General features: G+C 41.1%; 2 protein-coding genes across 4 annotated transcripts; one reads left to right on the top strand and one right to left on the bottom strand.

Annotated features, from left to right (window-relative positions):
* The first annotated feature begins 554 nt into the window (after positions 1 to 554).
* cars2 (cysteinyl-tRNA synthetase 2, mitochondrial) lies at positions 555 to 7,401 on the top strand. Of its 2 annotated transcripts, XM_061836442.1 has the most exons (16): positions 555 to 650; positions 775 to 982; positions 1,371 to 1,421; positions 1,497 to 1,614; positions 1,695 to 1,766; positions 2,095 to 2,200; positions 2,275 to 2,355; positions 3,749 to 3,878; positions 3,961 to 4,094; positions 4,314 to 4,381; positions 4,484 to 4,550; positions 5,585 to 5,723; positions 5,817 to 5,940; positions 6,240 to 6,338; positions 6,971 to 7,180; positions 7,249 to 7,401. In XM_061836442.1, exons 2-16 carry the CDS (start codon positions 783 to 785, stop codon positions 7,342 to 7,344), a joined length of 1,695 nt encoding a protein of 564 aa, XP_061692426.1. In that variant the 5' UTR covers positions 555 to 650; positions 775 to 782; the 3' UTR covers positions 7,345 to 7,401. The 2 variants fall into 2 exon arrangements, with proteins under 2 accessions (XP_061692426.1, XP_061692417.1); XM_061836433.1 differs by having other exon boundaries at positions 589 to 982.
* On the bottom strand, positions 7,360 to 12,887 carry LOC133509459 (DDRGK domain-containing protein 1-like). Of its 2 annotated transcripts, none has more exons than XM_061836476.1 (8): positions 12,655 to 12,887; positions 11,513 to 11,665; positions 9,354 to 9,502; positions 8,898 to 8,999; positions 8,697 to 8,819; positions 8,572 to 8,610; positions 8,385 to 8,490; positions 7,360 to 7,829 (listed from the first exon to the last, which is right to left on the bottom strand). In XM_061836476.1, the coding sequence occupies exons 1-8, from the start codon at positions 12,740 to 12,742 to the stop codon at positions 7,669 to 7,671; spliced, it is 921 nt and encodes a 306-aa protein (XP_061692460.1). In that variant the 5' UTR covers positions 12,743 to 12,887; the 3' UTR covers positions 7,360 to 7,668. The 2 variants fall into 2 exon arrangements, with proteins under 2 accessions (XP_061692460.1, XP_061692453.1); XM_061836469.1 differs by having other exon boundaries at positions 9,354 to 9,505; positions 12,655 to 12,882.
* Between the last annotated feature and the right edge of the window lie 47 nt (positions 12,888 to 12,934).

Raw genomic sequence — 12,934 nt, 5'->3', positions numbered from 1 at the left:
ATCGCAGGGCACATAGAGACAAACAGCCGCACTCACAATCACACTTCGGGGCAATTTAGAGTGTCCAATTACCAATCGTATAAATTAATGATGGGGGGAAAAAAAAATTCACGTTTCACCTATCACCTGTGTTCTCTGACCTATATGACACATAAGACGGCGTAATTGGAAACATGGCTAATTGCGATTCACTCGTAAAGCTATACAAGTGATCATTTGAAAATGTAAACACTTGCAGAGCGATTCATTGAAATAAAGTGTTGCATCTGTTTCCTACCTTGCTGGATTACGGTTGATATGCGAATTATTAATCATTGACATGATAAGTCTCTTGATATGAATTTATATTTTTTGTCATTTCAGATGTAGTTCCAAAAAGTGGTTCTCAATTTCAAAACGATGGTAACCCCTGATGTAAGATAAAAATAGAGAATTTATTAATTAATTTATTAATATTTTTTCCTTAATACAAATAGTTGTGAATTCTGGCAGTGTATATCATTGACGATAAAACATTTTACTTATTTTTACCTTTGTTAAGTAATCCACATCAAATATGGCGGCACAGTCGACGTATCACAAAGCCTTGTTAACAGTATCTATGTCAATATGATGTCTTTGAGCGTGACTGTGCTACTTGATCGCTTCATGTAATTCCAAATCGTTTTTATTTGGCTATTAATGTATTCTTTTATTGTTTACGTGCAATTTATATCGCTAGAAGAACCTTAAGATTCGATGCATGTTTGCTACACTGACGCCCTATGTTGCTAGGTCACAGCATGTGGAGAAACGCGGTCAAGTCGTTTCTACGGCGAACCAAAGGACTCAATGTACGAGTAAATATCCGTGGCTCATGCAGCAGCAGAAGCGAGAAGAAGTGGATCATGCCCGATGGATTTGACACAGGATTAAAGACTTTCAACAGCCTCACCAAACAGAAAGAGCCCCTGATTCTGGCTCGAGAGGGAGTAGCCACATGGTAATGCACACCTTCAAATGATGCGAATCATGTCAACAGTATACAAGTACTGTAGTGCACGGCGTCCTCCCTTTACGACGGCTCCAATATGCGCGGTTTTGAGTTTCCAAAGTACACGGAGGTCCGCTTCATTACTGCCACTACAGTCGTAAGAATAAAAAAAAAAAAACATGATACAAAATCTCTGCTATTTATTGCAAATTGACCTTCTCTGAACCGTTCAGTGCACTTGTTTCAGTCCATATTATACAATTTACTCAAACAAAAGAGCTGATGGCAAAATGTACAATAGGTTTGATCTCTTGCGTACAAATTGAAGTTTATGGTAAACCGAGGACCGCCTGTATTAATAATCTCACACAATGCAACGTTTGTGCTTGGGCATCAGGTACAGCTGTGGTCCCACCGTGTACGACCACGCCCACTTGGGCCACGCATGGTAATAATAATCCCACACGACGAATGGCATCAATTTCCTGTCTCATTGATAGCTGACCGTCTTTTCTCATTCAAGTTCATACGTCAGATTTGATGTGCTACAGAGAATCCTGTCCAGGTTGTTTGGCGTCACGGTCCTCCACGCCATGGTCATCACAGACATTGATGACAAGATCATCCAAAGAGGTTGGCAGGTGAGACACCAGTTGCTATGACAACTGTTGTGCGTGAGTATAATGTATATTTTTTTCATTGTTCTATTTCTTTTTGCTAGGAGAACATCTCACCCACCATCATTGCCAGAATGTATGAGGAGGAATTCAAGAAGGATATGATGTCATTGAAGGTGCGTTTTTCCATCTGGTTTAGGTCCAGAAGTGCCGTATGTGGACAACGCTGAAGGTTTCACAACTATTCCTTCCTGAAACCACCACATTAGATTTGACTTTTTTTTTTTTTTTTTATACAGTGGTATCTTGACTTTTTTTGTTGATCATGTATTTATCCAGGTAAAAAGTCAATAAATTAGTTGTTGATTAATTGTCTCATCTCTGTAATGTTGGGAGAAAATTCTATGCTGCCATCACATGTATCCTATTAGACAGAAATTTGGTTTGTAACAAAAATACCATTTTTAATATAAATCCTTTTTTTTTAAAAAAAAAAAAATCTAGGTGATTCCTCCTGCAGTGTATGTAAGAGTCACTGAGAACGTGCCGCGAATTGTGGCCTTCATTCAGAGAATCATCGAGAACGGAAATGCCTACGCCACAAAAGAAGGTGAGCAGTTTGGATGTAGAATTTTGCTGTCCCTCGCCAAATCATTTTATTTCACATCATTATTTGACCTGCAGGTGATGTTTATTTTGATATCCAGTCCATTGGGGATCGCTACGGCAAGTTTGGGGGAGCTGGGGATTCTCAAGAAAGCGCCGGTAAGAATTGAATTTAAAATAAATGGAAAAAAAAACAATCGCTCTCAAGCACAAGACCTGTGACAGCTGTGATTATAGGCCAGGGGTAGGAAAACATTTTGGCTCAGAGCCCACATTGGCGTTTAAAATATGATATCTGGGCCAAATCACAAGTAAATGCTTACAGATTAAGAAATTAACCAAAAAAGTCATTGTGGAGTGAACAGATTTACTTTTTAATGGAAACGGTGTTGGTTTTTTTCCCCATCTTTTTTTTTTTTTTTTTTTTTTTTTTGCAAGTCAATCTGTTAGTTTTGTTGTGGCAATTCTCAGAACAGCAGCTGCCAAGTGGCAGGAATGTCGCTTCTCCTCTACTAAACAAAACATTAGCTAAACTGTACCCATTACTTGGTCATGGAGGCCACACAGGTAACATCAACATGAACCAATAACTTAGATACTGTATTATTGTTGAATCGGAAATTTAGTGCAGGACTGACATGAGAACACGGAAGAGTACACTTCTCGGAAGACTCCTAACTGACAAGATAGATAGACGTCGATTGTGCTTTATGCCGGTAACTCTGTGTGTGTTTGTGCATGCGTGTACGAAAACATAGCTGTTTGATATTGGGGGCATACAAACACACACACACCATTCCTCCCACCACCGTGATTTTGATATGAAGCGCAAGAAAAAGTGACAAGATGGAGCCACTCTAATATGACAACAGTCAATTTTTTTTTTTTTTTTTTGACAACTGTGCAAAAGGATGCCTAGTCCTGTAGAAATTGCAGCAGTAGTCCGGTCCAATGACCAAACTTCACTCACATCTTTCTTACGCCTACACGTCCCTCCGTTTGACCCGCAAAAATAAATCTGCCTAAGCCTCGGGCGGTTTCTATATGTCCCACTGCGTCACGAGGCTTTCCACGCCATGGCAGACGCTAGCAACCTGCTCGCTCACACGCTAACGTCTTCCAGGTATCGTCTCAGTTGGGAGACGGGTCGCAGTCTCGTCTGTGACTCGTAGCTTGGGGTATGAAATACTTCCAAACTTTTCTGTAAATTGTGCCATTCGGAAAAGACGCATTTTCAGTGGGCGAGCTGAAAAATAACTGCACGCTATAGTCGTCGAAATGGGCCTTGCAGTAATTATTTGCAGCTCAATTGTACTGGGTAACTACTGGAGAGAATGTAGGTGCTCATTTTTTTTACTTAGTGGTAGTACAGTAGTGGCAGTCTGACTTTCTTCTGCATTGTGTCATCAAAGTACAGGTAAAGTACATCCATCCATCAATGAGAAATTTCCATGTAGTTCCCTTCCACCACCGAATGTACTTAAAATTATTATGCAAGTGCAGTTTATCTTTATGATTGAATGATAAGATGGTCTTGTGCTTGGTTTTCCAGGTAGCTCCAGTAAAAAAGATGTGAGGGATTTTGCTCTGTGGAAGCGATCAAAACCTCAAGAACCACACTGGGACTCTCCTTGGGGCCAAGGAAGACCGGGGTGGCATATCGAGTGTTCCACCATCGCAAGGTTTGCGTCAAACGAGCCGTTTGGCTCCGCGTCATTTCCTCGATCTGTGACGTGACCTCTGTGACCTCTGCGGCGGGTCCAGCTCAATGTTCGGGAGTCAGCTGGATATCCACTCAGGTGGCATTGACCTGGCTTTCCCTCACCACGAGAATGAGGTGGCACAAAGCGAAGCCTATCATCAGTGTGAGCAGTGGGCCAATTACTTCCTGCACTCAGGTACCTCTTGCGCAGAACGCAAACAGACATTTTGCCAAAAAGTCAGCCAATTGTGGGAATATGGCATTGTGTAATAAAGTGATGGATGACTTTTTTTTTGTCAGAATTGTGTATTTTGGAACAACTAATTCTTAACAGAATCCCTAATTCAAGACTTAAAATTCTGGTAGATGGGACAAATTTAAAAATGCAATGTTTCAAAAATCTTATTCTGTTTAGGGCATTTACACCTCAAAGGGAGTGCAGAGAAAATGTCCAAATCTCTGAAAAACTACATCACCATTAAGGTAACAAATCTGAAATTTCTCCAGATAGTGTGTGAATGCTGAGGGGATGTTGGCACCTCGCCAAAGCTGCAATACATTTTCTTTTTTTCTTTCATCCATAAGGAGTTCCTACAGTCTCACTCTGCCGATGAGTTTCGGATGTTCTGCCTCTTGACCAAATACCGATCAGGTAGTGACAGTTTTACAGAAAACCTTCTACACAACAGTCTCGTTAAATACGAAGCCCTGGTGCAAATAGTGTAAAACCAAGTGTCATAATGTTCAACGGTCTACGGTATCACTCAACAGAACTCTAGTAAACACTCAACAGAATACTTGGCTTTCCAAGTAACACCATTGCAACAAACTTCTTTCGGCTTGTCCCGTTAGGGGTCGCCACAGCGTGTCCTCTTTTTCCATCTAAGCCTATCTCGTGCATCTTTTTCTCTCTGACACCCACTGTCCTCATGTCCTCCCTCACAACATCCATCAACCTTCTCTTTGGTCTTCCTCTCGCTCTTTTGCCTGGCAGGTCCATCCTCGGCACCCTTCTACCAACATACTCACTCTCTCGCCTCTGGACATGTCCAAACCATCAACGTCTGCTCTCTCGAACCTTGTCTCTAATGAGCTCATTTCTCATCCTATCCAAGCTGCTCACACCAAGCGAAAACCTCAGCATCTTTATTTCTGTCACCTCCAGTTCTGCTTCCTGTTGTACAGTAATGTAGTAGTCATGTTCATTAAAGTTTGTTTCCTAAAAAGTAGATTGTAAAACAATCTAACATTACACAGTTTGAACATTAACACTGTGTATAGAGGGAAAAAAATTAAATGCTGTATATTATATAGTATATTGCATATAGAGGGGAACATTTTTAATATTGTATATATTATATAGTATATTGCAAATAAAAGGTAAAGAAAACTATACCTAAATAAGTTTAAGAACTGATTACTTAAATGCAAATGTTCTGTATTTTAAAGTTAAATACAACTGAACTGTACATGGGTAATAGAACTGCACATGTAGTCATCTCCATGCAGCAAAGATGAACTTCCACGAGCAACCCAGGCTAAACTTAATTGCTCCCCGACAGTGATGTATGAATTTCAACATGTTCTTGACTTAGTGTACTGCAACTATCCGGGGCGTCACAGTACTGTGCATGTTTTTCATCTGTTCAGCTGGTGCTAAGTGACTGTTCTGTGATGTCTGTGCAGCTATAGATTACAGTGACAGCAGCATGTTGGAGGCGCGGGTCTCCCTGGCAACCATCTCTACTTTCTATAATGACGCTCAGGCCTACATAAAGGGTCAGCTGCAGTGTTTGCCCGTGCAAGACGCATTACTCTGGGACAGGTTTGATCCTGATTTTGAAGGTCTTATAAGTGCGCTGATCCTCCAACAATGATGTCATAATATAAGTGCTGTCTCCTGGTTCCAAATTACAAGGTTAGCTCAGACGAAAGCACGTGTGATGACAGCCCTGGCTGATGACTTTGACACCCCGAGAGCCATGCATGCCATCACAGATATGGTTTACCAGGGAAACTGCCAGCTGCAGTCGGTTTCCACGGTAACGAGCTCAAGATTCATTTTTTTCCCCCCTCCATTGTATCAGCTTTTTCACCGTGAGGTCCCACTTACGACCGGATGACAAAACGTCACATGATCTCTAGTTGCATCACTTCACAAACCAAATATTGCACAGAAACTCGAAACTATTTTTTTGGCATTGTTTCAGTTCAGGTTAGCAATCAATCAATCAATCACTTTTTGCCAGTTGTTCACAAGCATTATGAAAACGTATTGGCAAAATGCTGTCACAGCAGATCATCTTATTTGAGACATGTATTTACCGTGTTGTCGTATCAGGTTGCAGGAACAACCAGAAGTCCAGCAGTTTTTGGAGCCATGATGGCCTACATAAGAGACATTTTGGACGTCTTTGGGATCGACCCCTTAGATAACAAGGTCAGGATAAATGTGGAACCTAAAAAAAAAAATGGTTACCGTAATTTCCGGCCTTTAAGCTGCGACTTTTTTCACACGCTTTCAACCCTGGGGTTTATGCAGTGATGCGGCTAATTTGTGCATTTTTACTAACGGCCGCATGGGGGCACTCCAGCGGAAAAGGTAAGCGTGGAATATATGCGCCGAGGAAGTGACTTTTACCGGAACGGCCCTGTTAGCGCTCTACTAGTGTATTACTGCCGTACCTCAGTGATTTTTACCGGTATGTTTATTTTTAACCAGCCCTTTTAGCGCGGCAGCGCTAGCGTTAAACTCTCTGTGTACCGTCTTTCTTTGTAAATATCTCGTGTTTCAATATGGGCACTTGTGGCCTTTACACAGCTGCGGCGTATGTACCAAATGGTATTTCCTTTACAAATGTACTGGGTGAGGCTTATAACCAGGTGCGCTCTGTAGGCCGGGAATTACGGTAATCCTACCAGTGGGTTTCAAACTCGGGTTTGTACTTCATCCATTGTCGCTGGCTATCATGCACCACTTCTACCGACATCGTGGCCATGTAGATAGAGGAGTTGAGCTCCTTGGAAAGCCCCGTGAGTGTGTCCATATCCTAAATGTTTATCTCTATGCAGGACGCGGAGACCATAAGCCAATCGGGAAGCTTACAGGCTGTTGTCGAGCAGCTGTCTCAATTCCGAAGTCAAGTCAGAGCCTTCGCCCTCGCCCGTCAGTCAAGCACGTCTGAGAAGTTTCCAGAAGCACTTTATCCAGACAGAATCCCGCTCCTTAAAGCAAGTGACGATTTGAGGAAGAACCTGGCACCGCTTGGGGTGCTTATAAAAGTGAGGAACTAGGTTTTTAAGTTTGCATTGAGAAACGTCTGACTGACGTCCTGTCGTCATGCTTCCAGGATCGAGGAGGCAACTCCACTTGGGAGCTAACGAAAAGAGCACCAGAACTGACAGACAAGATGAAACCCAGCACAGACAAAGCAGTCAGCGGATGAATGGATTCAAGCAAATTTCTGATTTAAAAAAAAATAATAAAATGAAATTGTTTTTAATGGATTTCATTTCTTGTGTAATTGTTGTCAGATGAACATAATTATTTAAGTGAAATTGGACAGCGTCCTGTGGCATATGGGCATGTGGCGATCTCTCAGCAGTGGTGGGGACTCACTTTTATTAGAGGCTTTGTTTGCATAACCTGCAGAAGGTTTGGTTTGGGCTGAAAGGCGCACCGCATGGGCGTTAGAAAGTGGAGAATTTTGTATAAATACCAAGTCTTTTGAAACATGATGCTAGATGTTGTCTGAGTTACGTCCTGTCCATCAAGCAGTGTTGCGGTTCTCTGGTTTCAAATTGATCAAAGTGTTACTGGCTTGGGCCAACTCCGTGATAGAAATTCGCCCTCTTTGCTTGATGAACTGTGCCACCGCGTCCAATTCTGCCGGAGTGATGGAGATAAATTTCCCCCTGTCATCAATGACCCCTGGGGGTAGAAAATAAATCAATACAAATACAAGAATTCATAAATCATTTCATGCTACACTTCCATTTCTATGATCACTTAAACATGTAAAAATCAAATTTACAACATTTTACTTTAAATGTTTAGAAAAACATATGTGCGGTTTGGTGTTCAAATTTTAATGACACTTAAAGTGTTATATTTGAGTGAAACTTATGCCGTGTTCAAGAAAATTGTTTTCTGGAACAGTATTTGATTAACATAAAACATTTCTCATAGTTTCAAAATCAAGTATCGGCACTCGGCTGATTCTAAACTGGAAGTAATTTAATCATATTCTGTCTGGGGAAAAAAGTGCTAGTGGATTGCTTTTAGTGGGTTTAATAAAGTTGAAGAATAGAAAGGGGCCCTTGCTGACATTCTTTTCAGGCCTCGAATGAGAAGAGATTGGACATTCCTGCTTTGAAAGGTGTAAAAAATAGAATGCACGTACAATTCAGTGGATGCGCGCCAACAGTGATTTTTCTATATCGATTGTTTTTACATCTACAAGATAAAAGCGTACTTGACACAAACCTGTGAGGGAGCCTTCTGCTAGCAGTTCCTGCAGTCTAGCAATAGCATCTTTTGTTCTCATTCCAAAATGTGAGGCCAAGTCCTCCAGCAGAACAACTTTAGAGCTCTGGTGGAGACAGAAAGCTGGCTTTAACACACTGTCGGCCTTCATTTTCTGGGTTGGGGGCAACGGAGTGTGTGATATCACCTGTATGTAATCGATGAATTCTTGGAGAAGATTACGTGACTGGAAAGCAAAACCAAATCAAGTGTTTATTATTTGAAAAGTCATCGAAGAGGTTGAGTGTGAGCTCATATCAGAAGTGACCTGACCTGGTCTTCATTGAGTTGCTCCTCCTCACCCTGGTCTTCTATCACAAAGGAGGCTTTAAGCTTGAGGTACTCCTCCTCCTCCCGTTTCTCCTGCTCCTCTTTGGCTCGCCGCTCGTCCTCTTCCTGATGAGAGACCAACGATCTGGTACAGTATATGCGCGGATGAGCGAGGAAAAGAAATTTTAAAAAAACAAAGGGGACCTGTTTCTTTTCTAGAAGCCGTTCTTTCTCTTCCTCCTCTCGTCTCTCCTGGTCTCTGAGCTCCTGCATCCTCTTCCTTTCTTCACGCTCCTCGAGCTCAGCCTGAAAGTACAATTATCAAACAGTCAGCGTAGTGGTGAACTAGATTTGTTTGTTTGTGCTTTTTTTTTTTATGTGTATTCTGAAATGTAAAAGTCTTTGTTAATTTGTTTTCTGATTTGTTAAAGTGTTTAGTTTTTTTGTTGATTTGCTTTCTGAAATGTCAAAGTGTTTCACAATTAATTGTATTGTTTTGCGCTTCCAGGCCACTGTATGCAAGTGATTCTACTTGCTGGGCCAGTTTTCCCTCATTCATATTCACTGGTGCTTACAAATGGAAGTTAGCGCGCCTGTTTATCTCAACCACGGAAGTGCCACGTGCACAGTGTCCATTCGTAAATAGGGGGGCTCTCTCACCTCTCGCTGGGCTTTCTTAGCCTGTTTCTCTTCCAGCTTCCGTTGCTTCTTGGCTCCAATTTTCACAGATGGCTGAAAAGTCTGCTCTTCTGCTCCATCATCTTCCTCCTCCTCCTCCTGCTGCTGCTGCTGCTGCTGCTGCTCTTGTTCTTCTGAAATCACCAAAGCTTTACAAGGTTTTGTTCTCCCACCTCCCCATCCATTTGTTTTTCGAAGGGCAGGATTTAACAAAATCCACCAAAATAATTTCCTGAAAGATTTGTAGAGGGGTGGGGGACTGACACACAGAAAACACATTACATCGGTACAATGCAATTAATTAGAATACAGTATGAAAGGTATTTCAGCAGTGCAATTCCAAATGTGAAACTCAAATTATGCAGATAAATTCAACAAGAAAATAAATACTTTTTACAAGGCCAATTCCAACCTCATTTTCAAATTGCAATCTTTTTGACTACTACCGTAATTTCTCGAGTATAATGCGCCCTGAATTATAATGTGCACCCCCAAAGTTGGCCTAAAAATAAATAAATAAATCGGGAAGACCCCTCTACCATTGTACAATGCGCACCACCAATTTGCTCCTACCCATTTGCTCAAAATATTGGCAATTATCTGTATTTATATTTTGTTAGGTTTGAACTTGTATTGTTTTTAAAAAAAAACAATCATGTGCAACAATCATTAATAATAATAATAATAATCATTGTGCACCTGCTGATGTAGCCGTAATATAATCTCGGGGCAGGCCACAGGACACGCTTGTCCTGTTCCCTGTGATTGTTAGAACAGAATCCCTCAACCAACTAAAATAAATGCTCAATGATGGCATAACATTTTATTAATACTGTTGATAACACATATTACAGTCTTGAATAAATATTTAACACTGTTTGACTTAAACATTTTTTTCATTAAATATTTGTGCATAGTGCAGTTTATCCCCGACATTGCACATCTTTGGCCAAGACTTCAAAAGCAACATCTGGCTCATCTCCAATCTGAAAAATATCCATCATAGCTACCTTTGGTGACTTGGTCCAGTTCTGGTGCCTCCTGAATTCATGAACAGTGATCCTATTTTGCTCCCACAGCATGTCATCCGCTGTGCCATCCATGCATTTTTTTGAACCCCAAACGCGAGCTCAAACTACATAGAAATGAGGGTAATGGGCAAATTTAAAAAAAAAAAAAAAAAAAAAGCAACCATTTCAATTGTGTGTGCTCTCCTGTTTTTTCTTTTTTTTAATGTGCACATTACACTCGTATTACGTAGTTTGAGCTCACGTAGTTTTGAAACCCACCTGAAGCCATTGAGGCGATCTATCATTGTTTCAGACTGCGGCGCAACTTCCGGGTTGGTGGCGTCATCGGCACGACTGATGACATTTCTTTTAAAAGAAGATGCACATCTAGCTGTTGTAGTCAACATTTTTTGTCATGGTTTAAGTTAAAACAAGCTCACGGGCAGTTGTTTTTGATCTTTGGTGCAGTAGTAACAAAGATGCTATGCTAACAATCGTAAAATGCAAGCTCCCCGAGGAGGTTATAGAGTTCAGGTTGGGGGCGCACATTACCGTAATATATATAAATGTGTAAAATAAGACATCGAATATGTTATCGAAATGTACATGTATACCTTTTTTTTCCATGTACCTGTATACACCTATACAATGTGATTGTATTTGTTATTTTTCAGTCATACCTAAATATAATGCGCTCTATTAACTTTTTGAAAATTTTGGGGGGAAAATTTGAACATTTTTGAGAAATTACAGTATTTCTTATACAACATTCTAATTTCTTAGAAATTATGATGTATGGCTTTTTATAAATTGTTACCAAAAATTGACAAACTATAACAAATAAAATCAAATTACTTTGCTCTGTGTAGTAACGCGCTAAGAGTTTTTGAATTGGATTAAAGAAGTAGTTTTAGCTTTCTAATTTATTGAGATGCACCTGTATGTTGCTGCTAATTAGATCAAGCTTGAATGGAAAAAAATTAAATTTCACTTTCGTCAACACTCCAAGTTTTGCAGCATTTTTCAACATTTTCCTTAATTTCCCAGTGACTGACAAGTTTTGAATCAAAATTCATCGTGGAATAAAAATTGTGATTCAATGACCTCAAATGTGTTCCAAAGTCTGCTTACCAAGCGCCACTGCTTCCCTCTGTGGTCGTCTGTTTGCCATAGCTCCTGCAAGGTTTCTCCTCCTCCGCGGCATGCCAGCTCCTCGCTCCTCAGCAGCGGCCCGTGGACGGACGCTCGCCGCTTGGACAACAGCTCGCTCATGCTCTCTGTCAGCTTTGAAAGGAGTTGACCCAAAACAATTGACAAAGAAACAATTTTTAATTGTGGAATGTTGCTGCATGGTACTGTATTGCATACGAGATGTACATCACATTTTAATAGGGATACCAGTAACCAAAAAGATTGTACAAAAAACGATATAGTGTTTTAACACTACCTAGATGCAGAATTGTCGCATGAAACCAGAGAGATGCTGATCATAATTAGTTTAGTTTAGTTTAATGAGATCGGTGACAAGACTGAGTCATGACTAATATGTTGGGGCTTGTGCTAGACCAAAAAAAAAAAAAAAAACAGCCCAAGCCTCATCTTTTCACAAATTATCCACCAACAGTGTAATCCATCCATCAATTCTCTGTACCCATTCTCCTCAATTTAGGCACGTGGGTGTGGTGGAGCCTATCCCAGATGATTCTGGGTGAGAGGCATGGTAAACCCTGAACTGGTCGCCAGCCAATCGCTGGTCACAGAGAATCAAACAACCATTCAACCCTATGGGCAATCTACAGACTTCCATTGACCTAACATCCATGTCTTTGAAACTAGAGTACCCGGAGAAAAAGATGGAAACGCCGCACAAGTGTGCCCAGATTTAAACCTGGATCCCCAGAACTGAAGGGGGGGCAGAGGATCCAATTTTTTCCAGTTGCTATTATTAGTTGGTCAACATAAGTACGTTGGCAAAGCCGTCGGATACAAATAAAAGGCATGATGAAAATATGTATCCTATAATTGACAGCAAGCGTTTATTTACGTTTGGACGTTAAGTACATTTCAAGAGTCTGCACTATTGTACTTTTCACCAAGAGCAAGTGTTGGATCTGTACGTCAACTTTGACTCAAGTCTTATTTTTATAGAATAACCCGCACTTTATCTTAAGTAAAAACTTGTTTCCTTGGTTTTTCCCACGAAACAGATGTGCGCTAACGTAGTGACTACGAGGTACGCCAAAGGTTTAGCTGGTGGCCTAGCTCCGACTTACCTTCCTCCGTCCTCTTCCGCAACTTCACCGCAAACAGCAGCAGCACAGCGAGGAGAGCGGCAGCTATCAGGTACAATACAATATCCATGACCGTTTCACACACTCGTTTGACCTGACACTTTGTATCATGAATAAATACAATCAGGAGTGTTTACTCGGTCCTCGTGAGACTTTTGATACGTCAACGGCCTGACAGATGTCTTCTTGTACGCCGCAATTATTTTGTTGCTCAACAGTTTGGAGCTCGACACCACCTACCGGTTCGGGGGAAGAATGCGCC

Source organism: Syngnathoides biaculeatus, chromosome 2, assembly GCF_019802595.1.
Source record: "Syngnathoides biaculeatus isolate LvHL_M chromosome 2, ASM1980259v1, whole genome shotgun sequence".
Taxonomy (NCBI): domain Eukaryota; kingdom Metazoa; phylum Chordata; class Actinopteri; order Syngnathiformes; family Syngnathidae; genus Syngnathoides; species Syngnathoides biaculeatus.
The sequence above is the reverse complement of the archived record's forward strand: the minus strand, read 5'-3'. Positions and strand labels throughout refer to the sequence as shown.